At 42.0% G+C, this 24,405-nt stretch overlaps 1 protein-coding gene across 7 annotated transcripts in view; it reads left to right on the top strand.

Annotated features, from left to right (window-relative positions):
- The window catches only part of LOC121891792 (nck-associated protein 5-like), a 136,125-nt gene extending 112,011 nt beyond the window's left edge, over nucleotides 1-24,114 (top strand). For all 7 annotated transcript variants that reach the window (XM_042404358.1, XM_042404363.1, XM_042404361.1 and 4 more), the window contains 9 exons: nucleotides 190-378; nucleotides 877-4,472; nucleotides 5,109-5,214; nucleotides 6,340-6,427; nucleotides 10,966-11,286; nucleotides 13,449-13,570; nucleotides 13,975-14,104; nucleotides 14,325-14,500; nucleotides 21,597-24,114. In XM_042404358.1, the coding sequence (XP_042260292.1) occupies nucleotides 190-378; nucleotides 877-4,472; nucleotides 5,109-5,214; nucleotides 6,340-6,427; nucleotides 10,966-11,286; nucleotides 13,449-13,570; nucleotides 13,975-14,104; nucleotides 14,325-14,500; nucleotides 21,597-21,911 (5,043 nt within the window). In that variant the 3' untranslated portion in view covers nucleotides 21,912-24,114. The remainder of the gene's footprint in view (nucleotides 1-189; nucleotides 379-876; nucleotides 4,473-5,108; nucleotides 5,215-6,339; nucleotides 6,428-10,965; nucleotides 11,287-13,448; nucleotides 13,571-13,974; nucleotides 14,105-14,324; nucleotides 14,501-21,596) is intronic.
- The last annotated feature ends 291 nt before the right edge of the window (nucleotides 24,115-24,405 follow it).

Raw genomic sequence — 24,405 nt, 5'->3', positions numbered from 1 at the left:
CAATTCATGACTTATAATTTTACAGCTATTGTCAGCATTTTGCTCTACAACACTTCAATACATTGATATGTATGCCAGCAAGCAAATTAACATAATTTTCCCATCTCATAAAACCCAGCACAACTGTATAAATGATGCCTCTACTTATGCTAATATAATGTCATGTCTCTTTTCTCTTTTATCCCATAGGAGGTTCAGCTGAATGGAAAGGCAGGTCTCCCTGTGACCAAGTGTCTGAGCCAGCTGAGTCTGACAGTGCCAGCGCCTGTATACCCACGCAGCAGCTGTAGCAGTAGTGAGTTGTCCCTGTCAAGTGCATGCAGTGAATTCTCCAGCGGCTCGTACACCTGGAATGATGGACGCTCCTGTGGGAAAATGGTAAATCCCTTTACTCTACAAAGCCTGACAGCAATTCCACAAAACATTAACAAGTGATGGCTCATCAAGACCCATGTTTTAGATACTTAAAGAACTATTAGGGTTTTTATTGCGTGTCTTATGAGACCCTCATTAATTCCTAATCTTTGTCTAAGAGTGTGCTGACTATGACCCTAAATGGAGCCCCCACAGATAATTCTGAAAAAATATTTTTGTTTTTCAGGTTGATGGCGCACAATAACATAGCTCAAGATACATAAAATGTGTCCTGATATCTGTCAGCAGTATATAATTTAAGACATGGTTGTCGCCACGGTAAAGGCATCATTGCCGACAGCTTGGCAAAAGTGATTTATGTGAACATGTGACGTGCGAGAAGTCAAAACACTTTTAACATCATGGCAGAACAGTAATAATTACTATGATCATGAAAAACAGGATGTTAATTAAGTATGTGTGCACATACTATTATACAATTTCTTTCTTTTTGCCCTGCAGTCATCTCTGACCTGGGAGAAGAGGCTGAGTTTGGGTTCGTCAGCCCCTAGTAATATCTGTGCCCCCCTGGAGGAGCAGCTGCCCACAAGACGCAAGGAGAGCCACATACTAGAGGGATTGAGAAAGCTACAAAGGAGGAAACACAGATCCTTGTCTGCATCCAAGGTCTCCAAGTCAGGCTCCAAAGACTGCATGAACTCAAACGAGGGCATCTACTCCCTGGGTATCAAGAGTAGCAGTAAAGGGGTGTCCAAACCTACCCACGTGGGTAGAACTTCAGCTGTTGGGGGCAAGAAGTTCTCTTATGATTCTGATGATGCAGATGATGAACTTGCACATTCAAGTCGTGCAGATAACATCCCCACCAAGGACAACTGGTTTTACTGTAAGAGGCTCTCCCACAGCATCTCAGACAGTTTGTGTAGCTGGGAGGGGATACAGGACAGTGGAGGTGGAGGTGACAGCAGCTCAGGACCAGTGGCTACAAAACAGCCCTCTGGCTATGACTCAAAAGAGCGTCCTGAGAAACTCATGAGTTTCATTAACAGTTTTCTCCCTGAGGGAGGGCGGCCATCAGCTTTTAGTAAACCATCCATGCTGCATTTCACCCCTTCTGATGCAGAGGGTCCCAATCACCTCTCTGACGTGGATGATCCAGAGGAACTCAACTCTGAGTCCAGTGACATCCGAATGTCCTTCAGCCAGCCAGCAGAGCAAACAGAGAGGGTGTACAGGGACGCTGCTAGGCTGCTCGCACACCAGTGCGTGCGAAGGGACCAGGGACGCACCCAGTCTGCAGATGGGAGGCCCAGGCCTTTCAGCCTAATTAAGGAACCTAAAGGGGCCAAGTGTACTCAGTCTGAGGAGAGCATCTTGGCGATATTTGATGCAGAGGGAGAGCCTATTGAACTTTGTGCTCAGAAGCTTGCAGCAGGTGCTGGGTCTCGAAATGACATTCCAGGTAGCAAAGTAGTGGCTGATTACACAGAACTAGTGCCCCAAGAGAGACCGACGAGGCAAAAATCAACAAATGTAAGAAACTACACTGTTCTTGAATCTCCGGAGAAGCCGTCTGAATATCAGATCAGGACTAGCAAAACAAGCAATAGCAGGGAGGGCAGTGCAGAAAGGTTGTCAATGCAGTTAACTCCACAAAGGAAACTAATCAAACCACTGAGCAGCCGAGCTAATAAAGGCCATTCCATCCCTCCCATGACTGATACTGCTGGTCCCAAGTCCAGTGGTTCAAAGATACCCGGTCATAATAAATCTTTGGGATCCCCGCTGAGACTGTCTAAGGGCTCCACCACTGAACCAAGTAACAGTGGAAACTCAGGACCCTCTAGTCAGGAGAAATCCCCCTCCTCCCCTACAGTTAAAATGTCCAGGTTCATCAAGAGCTCACAGAGCCCAAAGGCGGTAAACTCCAAGGTCCCTAGCAGGCCAGAATGGAGTAAGGGCTCGTCCTCCAGTTCCCCACACCTCTCAAGGAGGCACCTGGAGTATACTGACAGTGGCGAGCAGCCAACCAGAGACAAACACTGTGAAACCATCAAAAATAAACTCAGGTCCCCTTCTCCTCCCCCTCCCCCGGGCCGCACCACCTCCTTACTGATCAGACCAAATTACGAAGGGTCGCCTCAGGCACATAAAATAGGGGTGGCTCAACAATCCACACCAAGCACTGTGAGGGGCCCTCCCCCAAGTTACCACACCTCACTTGTACCAAATATGCAAGCTACGCTACCCATCAAGGATAAAGACTGTTTAGACCTGGATGCAGGCTACGGGACTGCACTTGCACCTCAGAAACTGGTTGACAAAACCAGTCAGCACCTTCAAAAGTCCCCCGCCATGACTCAGACACCTACTAAAGGCACTTCCAAGCGGATGACCATGAAAGACTACCTCCCTTCTGCAAACTCAGGGTGTGCTCCAGAACATGAAAATGCACCTAAAAGCTCAAAGAATGTCCCTCCTCCCTACAGTGCCCTCAGAGGGTCCTCACTTCAGAACTCATTTGCAAGTAAGAGAGGATCTACCCATGAAAATGTCCATCAGTCGGTGCAGAAGACCTCTGTTGGTTTACCTATATCGCTTCAGGACACCCCTCAAGGTAAAACAGAGCCACAAAATGGCAAAGCTGTAGTCAGCCCACCCAGCTCAGTTATGCTTTCCCCTAACTCAGTGGAGAAAGCCTCAAAGACTCGCATCCCAATGGGGTTTAAAGCATTTTTAAAATCTCCCCCCAGCCATAAAAATAGTCCCTCTATACCAGGCAAGCAAGAGAAAGATCATATCAACTTAGTTTCCAAGGAGACTGTGACTTCAAATGCTTCTACCCAGTGTGACAGCTTGCAGCCTGTGTACAGTATTGATTCACCACCTAAGATGTCCATTACAGAGGGGGAAGGTGAGGTTCAGTGTAGGTTACTGGAAGAGGAAGTATGCGCTGCTGTTTTACCAGAGGAGGGGGACGTCTCCGATAAAGGGAAAAGGAGTAGTCAACTTTTCTCTAGATCCATATCTGTTACTACCAAACCTCATCTAAAGCCGGCCTTGGGAATGAATGGGGCCAAAGCCCGTAGCCAGAGTTTCAGCACCAACTACATTGAGAAGCCCAACATCAATGTTCTGGATGGACCGGGAAAAATCAGAACTCAGATCATCACTAACTCAGGCGAAAGGGGGAACTCTCTGTCAAGACAGAGTTCCTTGGAAGTGCCCAGTGTTGGGTTGGCAGAGAGCCCTGTCCACTCCCCAAGGTCGAGGCTTAGCCACTATGGAGGTATGACAGGGTCCAATAGTCACAACATACTCCCTGAAAGAACTTCTAAATCAAACTCCAGAGGTGAGGGGTCACAGGGCACAGTGAAAGGGGAAGCAGTCACCTCACCCTCTCAAAAAGAGGTGCGTAGCTTACCCATCACTGATAGGATTGGTTTGAAGAACATCCGTAAGCCAGCAAAAGTTGCCTCTCATCCACAGTTTCAGCCTCCATCCTCTTGTGTCTATAACTCAGATAACCCAGCGAGAGAGACGGGAGGCATAGCAACCACCCCTAATGAGCCAGACTTCAGCAGAGAAGTCAAAACCCAGACAGACTCGCAAAACAAACCCCCAGATACGGAGGAGAAAAAAATCAGTCCAACAGCCTGCACTATTGAAGAGAAAGTCATGATGGGAATTGAAGAAAATCTGCAGAAATGTCAAGAGCAGGAGAAGGTCGCTGCCAGTGAGTCCAAACAGAAGACAGGCCCCTCGCTGGCAAACTGGTTCGGCTTCCGTAAAAGCAAACTTCCAGCTCTGACTGGTAAGAAAGCAGACTCCCCCAAGGGAAAAGAGGAGAAGAAAGAGTTAAAGATTGGATCAGTGCTTGGAGGCAAACAGATGAAGTCTGACAAGAAGAAGGATAAAAAGAAAAATGATATCCCGCAGAAAGACAGTCAGGAGGCGCAGAATCTGTCTGAGGTGAACAACAAGCTGAGCTCCATCATGGACCATTGCAACAATCAGATGGGTCAGATTACCAGTCAGATCCAGTGTACGACAGCCTTTATCGGCAAAGACCAGTTTGTGAACGAGCTTCTTGGCAGGTGGGTAAAGCAACATCTTTGTCGTCAAGAAAACCAAGAATGAATTATCTTTAATTGATCGGATGCTATGATGCTGATTACTTCCTGTCACAGCCTTGTCAGAGTTGTCTTTCTATCCAGTGAATCGACACTTTAAAACAAATTGGTTGTGCTATTAAATTAAACATGAGCCGTTCCTGCATTAAATCTGTGTTCAGAGAAACTGATAAACAGCACAAAAAGCAGCTGTCTGTTTGAGTTATGACTCCACTCCAGTGAGCTTTAACAGTTCTTGGACCAGCATCCAGACACGTAGTCAGCACACTCAAACTAAAGTATCTTCAAGCTGGGAAAGCTGCACATTTCACAGCTCTCACTTCATTGATGCACCACTTCAAATCACATCTGACAGATTTTTATCCAGAGTACCTGTCAACAATCACTTAAGAGGGAGCGCCTCGAAAAAGTTGTTAAACAGTTAATGGCATTTTTGTGTGTGTATTTCTCTGCATTTCTACATGTTTGCGTGCATATTCATGAAGGGGAAAGAACAGGTCAATGCAATTTATCAGCCGGCTCATTTTCTACCAGCTGAGTTGATAAAAGAGGAACTCAGCACACTGACATAAAAACGGATAAAATCTTATTCCCTTGCAGGACTGCTGTGAAGGGCAACTTTGTGGCTGCATCACCGCCTGGGATCTCTACACCCAAGAAACACAGCGAAATGAAGGGAGATATGGAGATCTGTCCAGATACGGCTGTAAGTGAGCAAACACGCCACCATAATAGAACTCCGCCGACTTTAACACTGTAGCGTCTGTGTCGAGCTCATCTCGTTGGCCTCTGACACACACACACATACGTGCAAATTCCCACAGGTTTTCACACTTGCGCGGTATGTACATGTTCACAAACACATCCACAACAAGGCCGCCTCTTCAACATCATACCCCCTGAAGGCTCGCTATTGATTCACATTGTGTTCCGGCTCAGCCTACTATTCATCGCCTACTTTTTCATTATCTACCCAGGCTGATGCTGTTGTTGTTTCCACAAGGTTTTTTAAAGTATATCTCACACAGAGACGGCTATCAGGCCATGCATGTAATGCAAACTTGAATCAGGCTTCTCTCAGCGGCTTTATTAAAAAATAAAAAATCATATCAGTGCACTTCATAAGCAAAAGGCTCAAATTATGACCTTGTGGATTGTATTCTTTATTATCTGTCAGTCAAAAGACCAAAAAAAAAATGATGGAGAGAACCTGAGTGCTTGAGAGAGTCTGAAATAAGCAAGATGGCAATAAAAAAAAAAAAAAGAAAGTAAAAAGAGTGGACTGAATGGAGGAAGAGAATGACAAAAAGAGAGTCTCACTGCATAATGTAGGAAATTTAATCCAGATGATGTGGAATTTCGATAACATGGAGGAGCCCCTTATCGGAGGCACTCAGTTTGACAAAGGGGCCATTTAATACCATCCTCCAAGCCTTCCCTCTATCTCCTCCCCAAAGAAATACAACAAAAGAGGGACACTTTATGACCTATAAGCTCTTTTTTGCACCACCCGAAAACCTCTTTTTTCCCCGAAATAACCCAATTAAAGTAAAGCAGGAAAGTATGACAATTACCTTACTTCTTTCTGAAGAAAACTTCAAACATATTTCACAATGCCGGAAGCTTGTCTGTTCATCTGGAAAGTCATAAAATACACGAATCTGTAGTTACTGCGATTGATCCTTTTCATTCTCACTTTTCTTTACTGCAAATTGCCTTTAAGGGACTTTTATTAATGTTATTTAACATAAGGGTTAATAATCTATACAAGTATATTTGTATTCAAAAAGACACTCATGTCAATATCATGTATTGTTCGTTCATTTTCTAGACCCTTATAATGACTCAAAAGATCAACCTGAGGGCTGAAAATGAAGAGGGACGCATCCCAGACACTGCTTGTCAAGACCACATGTTAGGTAAGCTTTATGTATTACTGTTGGTTGTACAGTAACATTTCACCAAAAACAGGGAAACTGAGTCATTATTCACCAAAATTGAAAACAAAACATGACTCTTTGTGTAATAAAAGCTGTTTGGAGACTGTAGTTTTCAAGCCAGTGATGCTTGAATTCAGTAAACCAATTATTTTACCAAAATAAATCCAATGAAATAATAAGAAATGTAGATAATTTAACCAAAGTGGTGCTCAAATCCTCTCTTGTGTGTAATGTTTCTTTTACTAACTTGCATTGTGATGTTCTATTCTTACTGTGCCAAAAGTTCATGGTGTCTGTTTTAAGCTGCTGATTTTCATATTTCCTGTTTACCTCATCCAGTGCAGCTTTTTTTTTTTTCTTTCCAAGCGGCTTACGAAAAGCTGCCACTAACCATCACGAATCAACCAGTGCAACAGAGCATTAACACATTTTACAGTTGTGATTTCCTGATGTGATTGACAGCTCAGTTCCTTTGCCAACTGATTCTCCGCGCTGCCAGACTGCCATTACTGTGGGGAAATGGCATCCGCTGCAAAAAAAAAAAAAAAAAACAAACATGTTGACAATCTAGCCAGGTGATTGATGTGCGACAGGGTGATATTTTACAATGCCTGAGCAGCTAAGGAAGTGAAAAAATAGATGCATCAAACATTTTTTTGCGAGACAGGATGATGATTGTTATCGTTGCAGTGAGACAAACTTACATTGTAGTGTGTAATTCGGCGCATGGAGGGAGAGGGTGTAACTGCTGTTTACTGGATGCGAAATGCAGTCGGTTTGTCACTCAGTTGTCACTCAGTGGGCTTTTTGAGAAATTGTCTCAGTGATCCATTTCAAAGGTCATATTGACTTATCTCTTATAATATAGCACCATGGCCAGGCATGAATTGAGATAAGCTGAAAGGGGCTCTGTTTTATAATGTGGGGCCACATTCTTTGGGGAAAAAGTGTTTTGATGTTCAAAAAAATTGGATTTCATTGCAAAGTTTTCAGTCTTCTATGGCTAAAGAGTCAGATATTTTCCTCAGGAGTCCAAAATGAAGGCGAATGTTGTTGTAAATATGCAGCTACTTGCCAACAAGTCAGTGTGTGTTGGGCTCACAACTTGTTTCCCTTGTCCCCAAGTGGCCCTAATCTAGAGTTAGTTAGTGTTTCTCAATTAAAAATTTCATAAATCTATCTGGCATTTTTTCTTTTAACTAACTGGCTGTAAAAGCTGATTATTGTCAAGTGGGTTTGCATCATAGTTGGCACTGTTTATATCCAAAAAAAAATGCACATGGTGGTGATTGTGAAACAATTTAAATGGACTTAAACTTCACATCAACCAGCTCTTATAATTAAAATAAACTTATTTCGTCGCTGGAAATAATCTTTATAGAGCCAAAAATGAGTCCTCAATTGAAGATTTAGCTTAGAAGTAATATGGTCGGACTAATCGAATCATTTCAAGGAACTGTTTTAGCTTAAGCCACTTTCAACAGAGTGTGACAATGAGCTTATGATGGGTTAGAGCTACGTACGGCGCCAAAAAATAAAATGCTTAATTGTTTCTGATACACAGGCTGCCTTTATTATTCTGCCAGCTAAGCATTTCCAGACCGACCGTATTAAATATTTCATAAAGGTTTCAGCTGCGGCCGCTCATGGTTCCTCAGCGCTGCTTTAATGTCACGTCTCTCCATAGTGCAGCACGCACAGGCCCTAATACCAGACAAACAATCATCAATCATAGAAATAGTCACATCCAGCCAGTTTATAATGCAAGCAGCTTGAGCAAAATCCATGCTCAAGTAATAAATGTGGACTTTGAAGTTCACTCTACACTGGTCAGTTATTATATATTAGCAGAACTTCCCTTGAGGCAGTGTTTTTTCTTGTAAAGGGACTATAAATAACATTTCGACTGGCCCATAGCACAAAATGACTATAATATACTGTATCTGCAGGGGTTTGATAGCATTATTGATCAATACCAATGATTCAGCAGTTACTTTACCGGGTGCTGATGTTTCTAGCTTTCAAAACCTACTTTCCAGCCTTTGCTCTGTTCTGGGAGAAAAAAAAAAACTCCAATTTTGGGGATTTTCAACAAAGCTACAAGCAAGAAACGACATAATTCTTAAGCCAGAAATGTGATTATCACAACATTTTGCTGTGGATGTTGCTGCAGCATCTCTAACCTAGGATACGAGTTTCTCTTGTGGAAACTTTACAATTTGTGTTCATTGCTGTTGACACAGAAATATCCCCTAGATAAGGTTACAGTCGTTAGTGATGACTCTTCCTCTCCTCTTTGACGCCTCCTCATTGCATAAAGCCAATTTCACACCGTGGAGGTATCAACAAACCAGCTTTTTTTTCTCCCCTCAAACCCCGGAGGTTGTATACAGAAGTGATAGGGCGCTCGTGAAAAACTAGATTATGTCCAGTTGTTGTTGCCTCTGGGTAGAATTACTGCGGACCTTGTTAGGCTGCATTCACACCAAATCCAGCAATGCGTGAAAAATGGCAGTCCTCCCATTCGTTTGAATGGTTTACGCTGCAGGAGAGAGGACCACATAGGGCTCAGCAAAAAACCGCAGTGGCCATCCAGCAAGAAGTTGAATCAGGCTCAACTTTTGACAAAAAGCAACCTGACGTAACACTGCAGTGGCCAGTCACACAAGAGCACATTGTTGGCGGATTACCTTGTAACGTGAATGCCATATTTGGCTGTTTACCTCTTGATCATCGTGACGAAAGATAAAACAGCTGCCGCCGTGAAAACTTTCTAGAGTTGTAAAATTAATCTCAAACTCGACTTCCTGGGTCGTATTACATCGTCTCACCAGTACCTCAAACAACACGACGCCACCATTGATTTGGTCTGAATGCAGCCTTATGGTTTAGTTATAGAGGATATTTTGAACCACCAGGCTTGGCATTCAATTATACAGCTGTGTAATCCACGCATAAATAAGCATTCACATATATGTTATTTGTTCGTATGTCGGCTGCATCATGCATTTTTTAAAGCTTGTTGGACTTTTTATTCTTTCACGAATGTCCTCAAGTGATTCACAGCTGATATGCTTACAAATAACAGGCCATCTGTCTAATGAACACGGTGTATGTGTACATCCAGTGACTCATTTTCACAGGTTCTGGATGTACAGTACAGTACGGTGTCAAATGTCAGAAGCAAGTCAGATAAAAACAAAAAAGTACACGTGAACAAGTCTGTGCTCAAGCTGTTGTTCAAGAACTCCTCAACTCTCTGAAACACAAATGAAGAAGCTTCTTATTTGTGAACTCCCTCAGCTGTGAAGTTATTGACAATTCATTGACATTCAGAGGAGGATGAAGATGTTACCTCAGTGCATAACTAATGGTATCCAGGGAAAGTCGGCTAGGTTTATCCAAAGACAAGATCAATAGTTTTAACTTCAGACCCAAGTGTAAATGTTAGACGTTGTCTATGGGAATAAACTCCTACTGAAAACGCACCCTTTACCCTCCTTTCACACTCTTTTTGAAAGTCGGGTGTAAAGCCCAACAGTATTCAGAGATATTCTTTATTCATAGAAGGAAATGATCATGAGTAGACTGTGTTTGTGCTCCTGCATCCCATTGAGAGGAGACTATACAGTTGAGAAGCAGAGCCTGTCAATATCAATCCACCGCTAAAAAGAAAGATAGAAAGAAAAGAAAAAAAAAAAAAAAAAAACATGCCAGCCTGCTTTGACGTTGCTTTTTAATCTCCAATATTTGAGAGACAAGACTGAATGCTGCATCTTCAAGGCCAACAGTGGAAAATGTAATGAAATAGAATTGAGTTTCACCTCAAGTTTGCCCACAGCAACAGAGAAATAAAAGCTTGTTTAATTCCAGCGATGATGAGACATTACGAGCCTTTTTCACTTTTTCAAATTCCGTCTTAGCAAAAAGTTGCAAACTGCAATTAATTAGCGACCTAACTGTTGGCCGTTATCGTTCACAGTTACAAGGATCTGGGATGGTGCTGCATGGCCGTCCATCTGTTCCAGCCTGAGTCAAGGCACTGCAAACTGTGGTTTCTAAACGGCGTCCATCTGTTGCTACTCGCCGTCATTTCTCCTGATTACAACCAGCGTGCGCTCTGATGAATCAGAGGAACATGTCCTCATGTTGTAACTCAATCGTGTGTTTTGTGTAAAATTGCTGGCAGCAGGTGCTTTTCTTGTGTCATCACATTAAAGTATTTTCTGTCGCATTAGAGTTATGCATCTGTCACTACAGGGATAGCTACAAAAGCTTTGGTGAATCAGGATAATGTCAGCTATTCAGTGGATCGTTTTTATTCCCTAAAAAGATACTTTAGCAAATAAAAATGCTTTCTTTTCTCTCCTTTCTTACCGGCACCGTTTCTGAACCCATTACAGATGCCCTCTTTACTCACGACCCCTTCCGTTGCATGTGAATCCAAATCCTTTCTTCTCCTCTGTTGGTGATCCCTGCTTCTCCCAGATATCACACACCTCTCCCTGTCACTTTAGGCTCCGGCTGCCAGATGAGAACCCTGGACAGCGGGATCGGCACTTTCCCTCTCCCTGATTCAGTCACCCGTGCCAGCGGTCGCCACATCCCTAAATCTGAATCCAGCCCCGATGGGGTGACCGCAAGCACGTCGGAGCTCGATCGGGAGACTCCCTCTTCTCACCCAGACCCCTCACAATCCGGTGTGAAAGTGCCTTCCCTCCCAAAAACCTGCCCGCATGCCCCTACCAGCATCGGTCACTCCCTTTCCGACCCCACTGTGACCTGCAGCAGCAACACCCAAGACGCCCAGAGCCGCCTGCCCAAGTTAGCAACTTCAGGTGAGTGAGGAACCGCTTTATATTCAGGTTTTACCCAAGGAAGATTGTTAGTGGAGGTGGCTGGTGGTCAAGGTTGATGAAAATTTCAGTCACAGAGCTTAGCATCATTTTTATTATTCATATTCATATCATATTCAACTTTTCTGAAGATACAAAGTGACAATGCACCTTTAGAAGTGTGTCTTGCACAACATCCTAACTTGTGCCTCTCATGTATTATCATTAGAGCTACATAAGCGTCTCTTTTTCAGAACAGTAAATCCCCGGCAATGTTTGAAAAACCCATAAGGAAGGTACTTCTACATCCTCAAAGCCTCTTCTAACCATCTGGATTAAAAAAAAACATTCCATCCGCAGCACAATAAAGAAGATTTTTAACCTATTTTTAAGTCGCAACTTTGTTTCCTGAAACAAGGAACGACACGTGCCGTCGCTCGTTTTGTACAACACGAGGAAAAGATGAACTCTTGATTGTGTATGAGAATATTAATAATGTTCAAATGTCGCTTCTGGCTACTGTCTTTGTTTGGGAAACAGAGTTGGAACTTGGAAATGAGTTTTCAAAGATACTAACTTGAAAAGCCTTCAAAACAGCGGTGAGTGTTGTTTAAAAAAACCTTTTGGATTTTCAGAGATTTATCTTTCCAATAAACTGACGCTCAGCTCTTAAACTCAAATGTAATATTAATACATGAGAGGCTCAAACTGGGTTCATGGGAAATTCTAATACTCATCAGTGCTCTGTCTTGTTCTGCCCTGCGAGATCCTCATTGTTAGCCGCTCATGGCACCACATGACGGAGAGCGACAAAGCCTTTGTGCTTTTATTGGCTTTGTCGATCAAGGCTGAAGAGGAAAATAAATTGAAATGCATGTCTGTAAAAAGGTGCTCTTATCATAGAAGATGGCAAAGTGACAAGCCTTGAAAGCCTCAGACAGTTTGTTTTACCTTTCAGGGGGTAAGTGAAATATTGGATGTCACTGTACTTTTTGTTAGCACATTTTCCTCCAGAGCACTCAGGGCTTGTAACCGCAGACAAGCAGACAAGAGGAAGTTGTTAGGGTTTATTAGAGTCTGATTAAAAGAAGAACCTTGTTTGTTCAGCTAATTCTGAAGCTAATGCATCACCACTGACAACTGATACTCAGCTGAGATGACAAACGACTCCGTGTCCTTATAGAAAAACCGTGCAACCACATGCCCCGAGGAGAAGCAGCAAATGCAATTAGATAAGCATGTCAGTATAGCCATAGATCATAAAAAGCGCCTCCTGCTTTGGTGTTCAGGACAGAACGGTGGTGGGTAGGATGCAATCAGATGGCTGATTAAAGCTACAATAACACACAGGGATGAGTGATCACACCTGGGGATTTATGCTTGCAGGACATTAGCCTGAATCTATTCACCTCGGTGCTGCGGTGGCACTGCAGAGGCAGCAATTTGAGCAAATAGAGAGCGACTCCCGTTGAGTCTTCCCTGTGGAACAAGTTGATTAGAAGAGCCTAAATGTATGCTGTGCATCTGTATCATACGTTTTAACCATTTATTCTCTCCGTCATTATTATATAGAATAGGCGAGAGGAAGAAGGTGACAAGACTTTTATGATCTTGATGCATATTTCCTCAGATGGAGATGAAACGTCGGTCAAACGCGGCTTGTTATTGTAATGCTGCTGAATGTTAAAAGAGACGATTGGCGTCTGTCCGAGTCGGCAGCAGGCAGAGTGATAATAAGGCAGTGCCTCGTCATTTGTGGAGGACAGCTGGAACCTGTTATATCTCGCCTGCCAGGAGTCATGACTGGTAACAATTGCAGGGTGGACACCATTAATGTTGGATAGCTGAGATATTGTGCAGCTCCATTCATATATGCAGAAAATGGATGTGTAGGCAGTCGGATGGGTTTTGGTTGAATGACTGCGCGAGATGTGCTCATCCTGTGTTTCATCAGTCTGTCTGCCGGAGAAAAGATTGTCACTTTAGAATAACTCAAATGATGTTTTTCCTCCACCCACTCTCTATATGCAGTGCATGAGGTGCATGAGGTGGCCTTGTGGTGAATAAAAATGAGCGCTCGTGTGCGTGTGGACTGACAGTTGCGTTTATGTCATTTACCGCGCACCTCATGACTCACTTTTTCTTTTGTCTCTTTTGACATATAGATGCAATCAGGACAAAGAGGTTGAGTCTTTGTGCCCCGCGTAGCAACATCTCAGCTTCCACAGAGGACAAAGAGGACGAAATGGAAAGGAAGATGAAATCCAAGGACCATGATATGGCGGGTGTAAGTCATTTACATGGATCGGTGTCAAAATAGACATATTTGCAGATATTAAAAAGTTAAAAGAAATGAAGAAGTACTGATAGATTAACCCTGAGATTTTAGACAATATCACATTAGTATTTCTTTAAGCAGAATGAATAATTGAGCAGCTTGGTGTTCACTTTGACAGGACATTATATTTATATTTCTTTTATAATAACAGATACATCAGGATAGAAAATTCACAGAGTGGACTAATAGCCACATATCATGCCACATTCTTGTCCCTAGAAAGGTCTTTTGGTGGATACTGTATCTTTTTGTCAAGAAATTAATAAATCTGCCTCTAACTGACTGTCTGAGTCTTTGAAAGTGCATCATATCTACATTTTAAAAGTGACTTTTGGCTGTCTGACCTTGAACAGGAAAGAGCCCTGCAAGTGTGCACGTACTCGGGAAGCAGCAGCGACACCGAGACTGAACCCGAGGGAACCGGAAGCACTTTGGGCTCGCCACAAAGGACCCTGATCAACAGAACCAAAAGGAATGACGCAGGTCTGGAAACACAGGAAGCACAGTTTCACCAGCTTACTTACTTCATTAAAACGGTGTTAAATGAAAATGTAAAGCCTATTGGTCTTGTGTCAACAGGATTTGAGTAGCTTTAGAGGCATGTTTCATAATGAGACTACTCAGAATAATAGACTGTAAGAGTGTTGGAGGGATTTGCAAAGGCTTTTTTTTATTATAACAAATTCCTTCATCATCTTAACAGTCGACCAGAATGAGGAGACCCTGAAGAGAAGCAGCGTGGAGAAATCCTTGTCCATCATGGACTACTACCAACACGATATGTTCTCTCATCTGGAGAAGGACAGCAGGAGGATTTCCCAGTACAACTTGTTGCACAAAGAGTCATCGCTCGATGGCAAAGCAGGGGACAGACTCAGTGTGAGTATTAAAGCCTCTTGGTTGTTTACAGCTAATGAGTTTCTACTCATAAAATATGCTTTACAGGCACGCTGTTGATTCCTACAAGCATTTTAGTGGTCGATTTATATATGATATCCAGGAAAATGGTCTTATTTGCTGTGTTTTAGGTGACGGGGAAATTATTGTGCAATATGTCCAAGCTTTTTTATGAGTCTCATTGATTGTTATGATTAAATATACCAAATGAAGGAGATAATGCGGTTTGCCCCATGTTGATTGTTCAAGAATAAATCAATTTCCCTCATTTCATGGAGGCAGTTTGTGATATAAATCCAGGCAGCTCCCAGGAGTAGATGTCTGCAACTTTATACAATATAGAGAGAAAGTGTGTGAGGTGATGAGAGTCAGAAAAGTAAAAAAAAAAAAAACCCTCAGTCAAACTCAGGTTAGAGACATACACTGCCACAGGGTTTGCATAATGCGTTTTACCCTTGCAGCAGAGGCATGAAGATGAATAAATTGAATTTTTACTGTTCCTGTATGTCATAGTCATTGGCAAGGAGACTTTTCATATGGTCAGAGTGAGTCCCGTTGACTTGCAATGTCAAATCTACCTTTGAAATAGTTCCACAGGCAAGAACGAATTCACTGAAACTTCTGTGCTTTTTTTAAAAAAAAAAAAAAAAATCCCAAAGTGAAGGCTTTCTTATAGCGGTGGGATTGTTTGCGGATTTTCATAGAAAAAGCCGTCTAATTGCTTTCGATCGGCTTGCCCTCTTGTGTCAGCGGGTATTTGCCTACCAGTATTTAACGCCACTGAATGACAAATGAGGATCAGAGACCATGAAATGGCCTCCAGCCCGCTTGGCCCCGGCTCTGTGGGGCAGCCAAACTCTCCTCTGTTGCACCGCTGCCACCCAACACCCACCCTGACACAAAAATCTATATTCTGAGAAAAAGGATCTGACTCAACAGTTGTGTATTAAAAAAAAAAAAATCTGAGTTTCTTCATTGTGTTTTATTCTTGACCTTTAGTGTCATCCTGAAACTCAACACCAGGATCAAATCTAGACTATCTGTGAGGCATTTACACACATAAATTTGAATAATTATGCAGAATTTCTACATGGAAGGTAGAATTTTCTCACTGCATCAGCTTTAATTTGTACTTTTGGCGAGAGCAGCCTCCTCCTGAGTCACTCCATGTGTAAGGATGCCTACATTTTATCATTATTGTTCATTATCTACAAGAAATCTGACTGTATGTTCAGCAGTTAGGTGATGGTGTGACTAGAAAGTAGGAAAACACTGCTGCTGAAGTGTCCTTGAGCAAGTCACTGAATCCCTCCTAAGCTCCAGTGGCAGTTTTCTGTAACTGGCTCTGCAGTCTGACCTCTCTGTGGAATTGAGGTCAAGCAAAGAAGAGAATTTCAATCAAGTATTATGTTTTTGTGAGAGGCAGAGTTTCGGTTTAACAAAGCAAAAGTTCTACATTCGTGCTTGAACTGGAAGCGAGACTCCGCGTGAAGAGAGAGGTTTTTTTGATTTTGATCCGAGTCCCGGCGGAGAGGCAGCGCATCGAGCGCCGAGGGCTGCTGTGCGACCAAGCTGCAAGCGCCACTCCATTAGCTGACACGCAAGACACAAAAAAACACAAACAAACGAAGATCTGTTTGTCTCATCCTCAAATCTGTCGGTCATTTAATTGGATGCGGTATGGCTATGTTTCCGAGGATAGCCTTGTGTTTACAGGGACACCAAAATTGAGGTCAAGAGTTCACTGCAAAAACATCTCCAACTTATCAAGACATTGTTGTCAATAAATGAGTCTTAAAAAAAAAATCTGCCAGTGCAGCAAGAATATTTATACTTCCTGTCTCCAAAAGAAAATGTTTTAAAGAAGCTGATTTTCATTGGTGGACTTTTTCACCTGTTTGAAGACTTTTTGGACTAATCAAATACAATGGATATGAATGCTAATACTGCAGTTTCTCTTGTTTTTCTGCTAAGCCAGAGCTGATATTTATTTTGACAACAACCTTATTCCTGAGCTGTGACCCAACCATAATGATGGATGACTGCTGTTGAACCCATTTACCCTACGTTATTCTTTTGAAAAAGACAATCCATCTGCATGTCATCACCTCCTCACCCCTCAAGAGCGCACGTCCATACCTGTGCGGCCGCTTTTCTTTTGTCGAGGCTTGGGAGCCTTTGACTCGGGAGACATTGTCATTGCCTGCAGTTTGGGGTAGTTTGGTGGCTGGTAGCGGGCCTGTGTCAAAGCCCGGTGATTTAAGCGCCTTTAATAACCTTTCGCAAACACTCAGGAGAGTGATGTAAAGCTCAGCGGCACCCATCAGAGCCCTCACAGCCCATGCTGGCCTCCCATTCATCATCCTGACAGCACCTGACAGCCCTGCTAACGGCGCCCGCCGCCCCCTTCTCCTTCTATCCTCTCCTTCCTCGGAGTCTCTCTTTCTCCCACGTGTCTTTCCTTGTCTTCCTTTCAGTTTTGCCTCTCTCTATTTCTATTTCTCTCCCACAAGTCTCGTCTGTTTTTTCTCAGTTGACTTCTCTTGCTTTTGTTCTCAACAGTTTTCCTCTGTCCTTTCATTTGTTTTGTTTTTTCCTTCCTAAACTTTTCTCATTTTTTCATCCCCTTTTCTGCTTACTCACTCTTTTTCCTACATATATCCTTTGTCTGCATGAAGGAGAAAGAAATTGCTGCAGGAAAAAAATAACATTAGAGCATGTGCCAAGGCGTAGCATCAGTGAAGTTATAGGAAGATTCCTGGGGTTTATGTGACCCGCGTCCAAAAACTAGCAAACAACATATCAGCATGCACAGCATCTCCCTGAGCGAGGAACAGCTTGTTACCTTGAGCAATGATTACATGGCGGGGGAAAGGGAACATTTCAGTTGACGTGTAATTTGAAATAGGGCCAGTGGATAACCAAAACTATATCAGTGCAAAAAATAAATATCAACAGGAGGAATATGCACTCGCCCTCAGTTGTTGTTGGATTGATAGCATAGTTACCCAGCACGATACAGGGAAACAACCCAGAAATAGAATGTGAGAAACTGCCATCGCATTTCTCTACATTGCGATCAAATCAATGACAGCAAGACAATAAACAGCATTCATTTGCAATTTTTGTCGTATTTGCGCCCCACGTCAAGTACGATTAAGGTTCAGCCTTCGGACATGGTTTTTATCTAACTTGGTTGACTGTCAAGCAGCTGAGAAGTTTCTGAACGACTGAAAGCAGCGACGTGAGTTTTCCAATTATCTTCCTTCCTCCTAACTTGATGGAGATCAAACCAACTTCAGCTGCGTTACCTGAAGGAGACACAAGACACCTTGATATCATCACAGTAGTCCGGGAACAAAGTGTAATCTGCATCTGCTTGAACATTCATTGAAAATTTGACAGAAATGGTTTCTATCAATCATTCCTACCTAATCATTCTATGTGAGCTTTTTCTCTGATTTTCCAGCAGAGGAAAAAAAATTAATGCTTTTCACCTATTTTTTTTCACTCATTTAAATTAGCATTAACACAAATTTGTCACTTGCTGGTCTGCTTTGTCACGCCTGAATTTCAGTGTCCTCCAACAATCTCATTACATGCAGAGACTGGTCTGATTACTATCATTTTGCAAGTATTATCAATGCTAAATCTAATACACAATTTGCACAGTTTTACCAACTGTACAAGTAAAAACATCTCTGTAAAGAGGAAAAAAATACAAAACAGCAGGGGGGAAAGGAGAAAATATGTCTTGCTCAAGTCACAATAAAAGACCCTTTCAAGAAGCTTTTGTAGCAAGCAGATCTACCGAATTTGAGTTTAGACATCCCATTACTGACATGTGATGCAGAACCAATTGCCGATTTGGCTCCTCGTGTTTTCAAGTTGGAAGCTTTCACTGAGATGTGTGCCTGCAGCCTCTGTTATGTGTGCAGCCATCATTTTGGCTGAACCCGCAGGTGGTACAGAGACCTGCACCAGGAAAGTTCGATCTGCTGGTAATTGCGTTCCTCCAAAATCAAATCCAATCAGCGATAAGACAGCCATTCCCTTTCTTTCCTTTTGTTTCCGACCAAAAGGGAAATATAGAGGGGGGAGGTAGCTGAGAGACGTAGGACTGTTCTTCACTGTCACACAGCTCTGCTAATCACTGATCCCCATCACATCGTGCACTCTTCCGTTTCCTGAGGCCATAGAACGACGATTTTTATGGCTGACAATAATCTTGACATAAAAGTACCAATGCTATGAACACTGGTGTGTGGGTGTCAGGTAAAATCTAATCTGCATTCAACACCTGTGCTTAATTCGAGCTCAACCTCCACACCTTCAAAAACCTGCTCAACATTTTATATCATATGGGAGTCAGATGTCACCTTTGGGCAGTTTTGAACTTTTTCTGTTAACATGTCTTTTGATTGTGTTCTCCCCAGAAAATTGTTATTATTGCACTTGCTACCAAAGGTCACATCAGTGCACATTAACAGGGCTCGATGGGATTTTAAGGGTGTAAGGTTGTATCAAAACACGACATCAAGGTATGAGGGGATTATGTATTTTTTACGGTTGCCTTTTGAGTTCAGCCTCAAGTTTTAAAAATGATGTAAATAATGCAAAACAGAATTTATCTTTAATACTTGCACACAAATTTACATAAAGTCACATTGCATTGACTTCAGACAAAGATTCTCACGTGTTTAGAAAGCCTCAATGAAACAGAATTCATTGCATGTTTCAGTTCAAATAAGGGACACCAGAGTTTTTTTCTACACCAGCTTTCTTGCTCTTGTTATACAGTACCAATAGTTCTCATACTTGGCCTTCTAGGCTCAAATTGTCCTGCTGGTTTCACTCCAGCCCCCTAATCACAGAAGAGGTTACACCTGGGATGGGAGGTGAATGCGATTAACTAGCTGGTAGGAGAGGAAAAAACAAGGCTTCAGGCCCATGAGAACCTGGGCTGAGAACTATTATCACTATTGTTTTTACTCTCTCCCACCTACACATGCGGCCTAACATACAGCTGGATGCAAAACTTCATGCTGTCTCTGTAGAAGTTGTCAAAAGTCAGTTTGATGAATGCGGGAAAGTGGCAGGTTGTGTGAAAGCAGTTTGACCAAAATTTAGTTAGAGCTTTATATCACATCACATCAACCTCTGGTGTGAATCAGACTTTACAGAAGATATATAAATTATTCAAGGGTGGATTTGTTTTATAAATATTAATAGTCTTTTATCACTACTACAGTTACCATTATCATTACCACTGACACTGTCAACATGCCCTGAAGAAAGACACTCAGCCCACTGGGGATGCTTATACAGCTGAGACCTTCTTTTATATGGAAAGTGCATGAATGCAAGTGATTAAAAATTAATTTCCATTAGTGTGGAGTGGAAAATAATGTAGAGCTATCAAATTCTTATTTTGCAAACAAGTATTATTTTCTTATGTAACAATTGTAGGTTAATATGTTGAATGTGATGGCAAATGCAAGACTCCGATGCTGTGCAGATTATTTCTTGGAATTAGAGGAAACTTTTACAAGAAATGACAGGCACAAGAACTTTGCGAAGGGCTCGCAGAAAGATGTATGCAGATGATACAGTAGATTATTTTACTAAACGAGATACAGGGTTTATTGTTTTAAGAAACTTGTCAACAGTATTTGTCCTGATGAACGTATTAGGTTTGCATGGACCCATTGTACAGATCATTCTTCTAAATATTGTATTTGATCTTTGGTCTTCTGGCACATTAGCATTTAAGTCATGAGTCAATGACTTACGAAACTTGGCAGTTTGTAAGATCAAAGAATATCTGCAGGTTCCATTACCAATATGTGGAGGTTTGCATCGCTTTAATAGCTCTCTAAAATATCTTTCTGATGCAGTCGTGTTTATGTGTTCATGCTTCAGATTGTTGTGTGGAGTTCTGGGTTTACGTCTGTGGGGAGATACACCTCACAGCAAAATGCTAAATGGTCCAGGTTTGGAGTGTCCCTAGAGGTTGCCTGGACCCTCCGGCTATTCCTATGTATACTTACCCTGCAAAAAAAAATACCTGTGTTGATAGCTGCTCTGCTCTCAGGCTAGATTTGCTGATGGAAAAAAAGTAGCTACCAAGAGAATTTTGTTTACAGCCTCTCAAGAGGAGTTTGGGAGCTGATTGCTTCAGTAGCTGGCTTCCTAAAGTGCCTTTTGAGACTACAGAAGAGATCACGAAGAATACTCAAATAGTTGGCACATCATACTGTAAACAGCCTATTTTTAGGTTTAAGTGTTGATTTGTTTTCCTCTGTAGACAGGGTTTGACTCATAGGTCATTATCAAAGATGTGGCGTGGAGTCGTTTAACAATAACTATGAGCATTAAGTACCAAAGTAGCAGTTGGTTAATGCAGGGTTATGCACTTTTGTTGTTGAGTCTAATTGCTGATGAGTTGCCTGGCAGCACGTACCCTTGAAAGGCTAACAGGCGCCAATCCAATGACACGATCTGGGCTAGTGATAAGACCTACAGTGATATAATTTTTCAACTCTAATACCTTCTGAACTGTCATGACTCCAAGCACATGTATTCACTAATCATTAAAGCATGCAGAGATGAAACTACTCCTGCTAATTAAAGGGGTGCTAAAAGAGAGCTGCTTTTTTTATACCTTCAGATATAACATTTCCCCCTGAGTAACATGTTCTTGACTAAGCTAATCTATAAAACAGACTGTCACAGGCAGCACAAAAGGTATAACACATCATGCAACACAGTTAATATAACAGAGAGAGTGGGTGAGCCCAGATGCCCACAGATGTAAGGCTGTCAACACTCAAGGCATACATTTGGTCCTTGAGAGTGATAAAAATCTCAATATAGATCTCTGTCATGCTCTCAGGCGTTAGACTTATTGCTTTGCAGCACAACGCTGCAAATGAGTTACATGGTGCAATGTTAGACTGACTTCTATGCTTGGTAATCAGTCTGCATCTGTCAAATGCACCTTTTTACAGTCAAGATGCAGCCAATCATACTATTTTTTTACCATAATTTAACATTTTTATGCTCTTTTTTTCTACAGAAGGAGATCCCCCTGGAGAAGACGCCCGTCTGTACAAACCAGCCGGGCTCTCTCGACTTCTCCTTGGAGTCCCTGAACAAGCTGAATCACAGCAGCTCCAGCAGTGGCAGCCTCTACCCGGACACGGGATTAGGCGGCCGCAGAGGCGACTGCCACCCTGATGCGGGGAAGAGCGGGGAAGACTGCTGCAGGGTGGACGAGCCCTCCTCCTCCAGTTTCTCCAGCAGGCCTGGGGCCGATCCCGTGGGCTCCCTCAGCGACTCGCTGTACGACAGCTTCTCCTCCTGCACCAGCCAGGGCTCCAACGACGTGTAGGAGCGACGAGTAAGAAGGCAGGGCTGTAGTGACAGAGGCTCGAGTCTGGTTATAAGTCCACTCTTCCGACGACTTAGACTTGACGTGTTCTTGGCCAATATTATAAAATGTAATTTTTTCTCTAGATGATTAAGATTTGATTGTTTACTTTCAAGCAATGCAAACAGTTGAGAGGACTTTCTTCTTCATTCTGAAATTCCATGCATCGATTGTTTGGATGTTGAAGGGTACAGTAGGCCTGCAGAATGCATTTTTAAGTAATTTGGATTTTCGTTGATCCTTAAGACCCCCCTAAACATTAGTTTTTGCATTTGCAAGTAGAAAATATTCAGTTTATTCTCTGTTCTGTTGTTGGCCTTGAATAAGACTCATGTTTGTTCTGGCTTTGACCTTCGCAATCCCTTTTGGACCTGCTTTTGATTTAAGCTCAACTCTCATCTCGGAAATGACTCAGACGTGACTATCGAGTCTTGACTACAGCCCTGCCGCAACATGAAGAGCCCTGTACTCTCTCTATACAACAAGAAGCACTTACTGGAGCTGGAGACACGAGGATGAAACCTCAACCTGAGCACCAAACCGGGACAATAATAGTTTGACTCTGGGTGTGGTGGACTGGACAGCAATACATAACATTGTCTCATTGCAATTTGTAGTGATCTTTTTCCCCATGCTGGGGATCTTCTTATCATTGCACTGTAACAAATACTGTACAAAGTTTGTAAGGAGTGTAAAGTGAACGATTATTCGAGCAGTGATAAGCAGGGCGTCTTTTTGGGGCAACGCTGATGGGCAACATTGGCGTACAGTTGCTTTGATTGCATTGAATCCAAGGTCTCGTTTCATGTTTTGCTGCTAAGTGTGTTTTCCATCAAATTTGCCCCAAAAAAATTGCTCATGTGGAATCACAATCCATAATAATACACCTGGTTCATCTTTGTCTACTTCTTTTTTTGAAGCAATATCTTTAAAACCACATAACAAATCAAATCAGGACTTCACCTACTATTCATTCTTAAATAATTTTAAAGGAAAAACCTTTCGGCAGTTGTCTTCGTGTGTGAGCAGAACATTGCGGAAAAAATGTTCTTTCCCAGTTAATGAATGACAAATATCCTCATTCAGCTAACTAAACAGATTTTAGCATCAGTTTATCTAATGATGTCAACTGAGACAAAGTGTTTCCATGTGGTACACTCACTCATAAGACGATGTTTCAGTGTCTGAATGGTACCCAGGTACAGCAAACGACCAACTTTTTTTTTTGGCTTCAACGCATCCAGCATCGTTGTTGGTAGCTCAGGGAACATACTGGACTAATGTAGATTGTAAGAATTAAAATGCAGCCATCAGAATATTTTGTTGACAAATAAAAATAACAGTAATCTTTTTTTCTTTTTTTTTTAAAGCTCCTGATGCAAAACTCCAGAATCCAGACAGTCTATAGTTCGTATAGTCTCATCTCGCTTTGCATACCTGAACTCTCCAAACCTCAGTTTTCCTTTTTTCATAGTTGTATATTATGTTGTATATAAAAAGTGCTATAAGTTAATATCAGAATGGGCATTGCTGATTGATATATGCAAATGAGAAAAATAAACAAAAAAAAAAAAGATGTAAATTGTTTGCCAATCATTCAACCAAGGTTTTAAGTCTACTGTTTGAAAATGGCATGTATCTTTTCTTATTGAATTCTTTAGGGGTTCTTGTTTTTTTTTTTAAATCTTTATTTTGATCAATAAGAGCTAATGCTAAAATATTTTATCACTTTATTTTAAAGACATATTTGAACTTTAGGTGAAGTTATGCCAAATTTCTATCTGGAATTTGACCAGCTGGTGCTAATCAACAGAGCCGACTGTGTGTTTCAATTTTTCTATGAAACTGTTAATATTGTATGAAGAGAGTCTGAAGAGGACTTGTGTATTTTTCTAGATGTCCAGTATTTATACCCACATTTTGTACTGTCAAGACTGTAGTGTGATTGTCATGCTTCACCTCTCTCCTTAAATGTTCCTGGTTCCTTTGTAAAGAGAAATGGTTACCAGCAGTGTTACTTTGGTAATTATTATTAATATTATTGTTATTATTATTATTAATATTATTACTGTGTGCAATTTTGTCTGTTACACTAGACTTTAATGCTATATTTTATGTAACTTTCCTAAATAAATATGAGAAACTATTTCCTATTTCAAACTGAGCTGCAAAGTGTGTGTGTGTAATTTTATTTGTGTGTTTCAGTTCAGGCATTACGTGCAGGCAGATATACGCGCACTGGTGCGTGCATTCGTGCGTCACCAGGCGATTCATCCATCTATTCCAGCATTATTTCTATGAGGAATTAAAGGTTTTCGGGAAAACCCGAAATATTTCACCTCAAGGGCATCGTGTGTAATCACCGCTTCCCACCTACAATCTGTCAGCAGGAGCTGAAGCTCAGAGGCGGCGACAGTTCCCTGCAAGACTGCGCTCTGCTCGGTGCGGAGGTATT

The sequence above is a fragment of the Thunnus maccoyii genome, chromosome 24 (genome assembly GCF_910596095.1).
Source record: "Thunnus maccoyii chromosome 24, fThuMac1.1, whole genome shotgun sequence".
Lineage (NCBI taxonomy): Eukaryota > Metazoa > Chordata > Actinopteri > Scombriformes > Scombridae > Thunnus > Thunnus maccoyii.
Note: the sequence above shows the minus strand (reverse complement) of the source record. Positions and strands in the feature narration are given on the sequence as shown.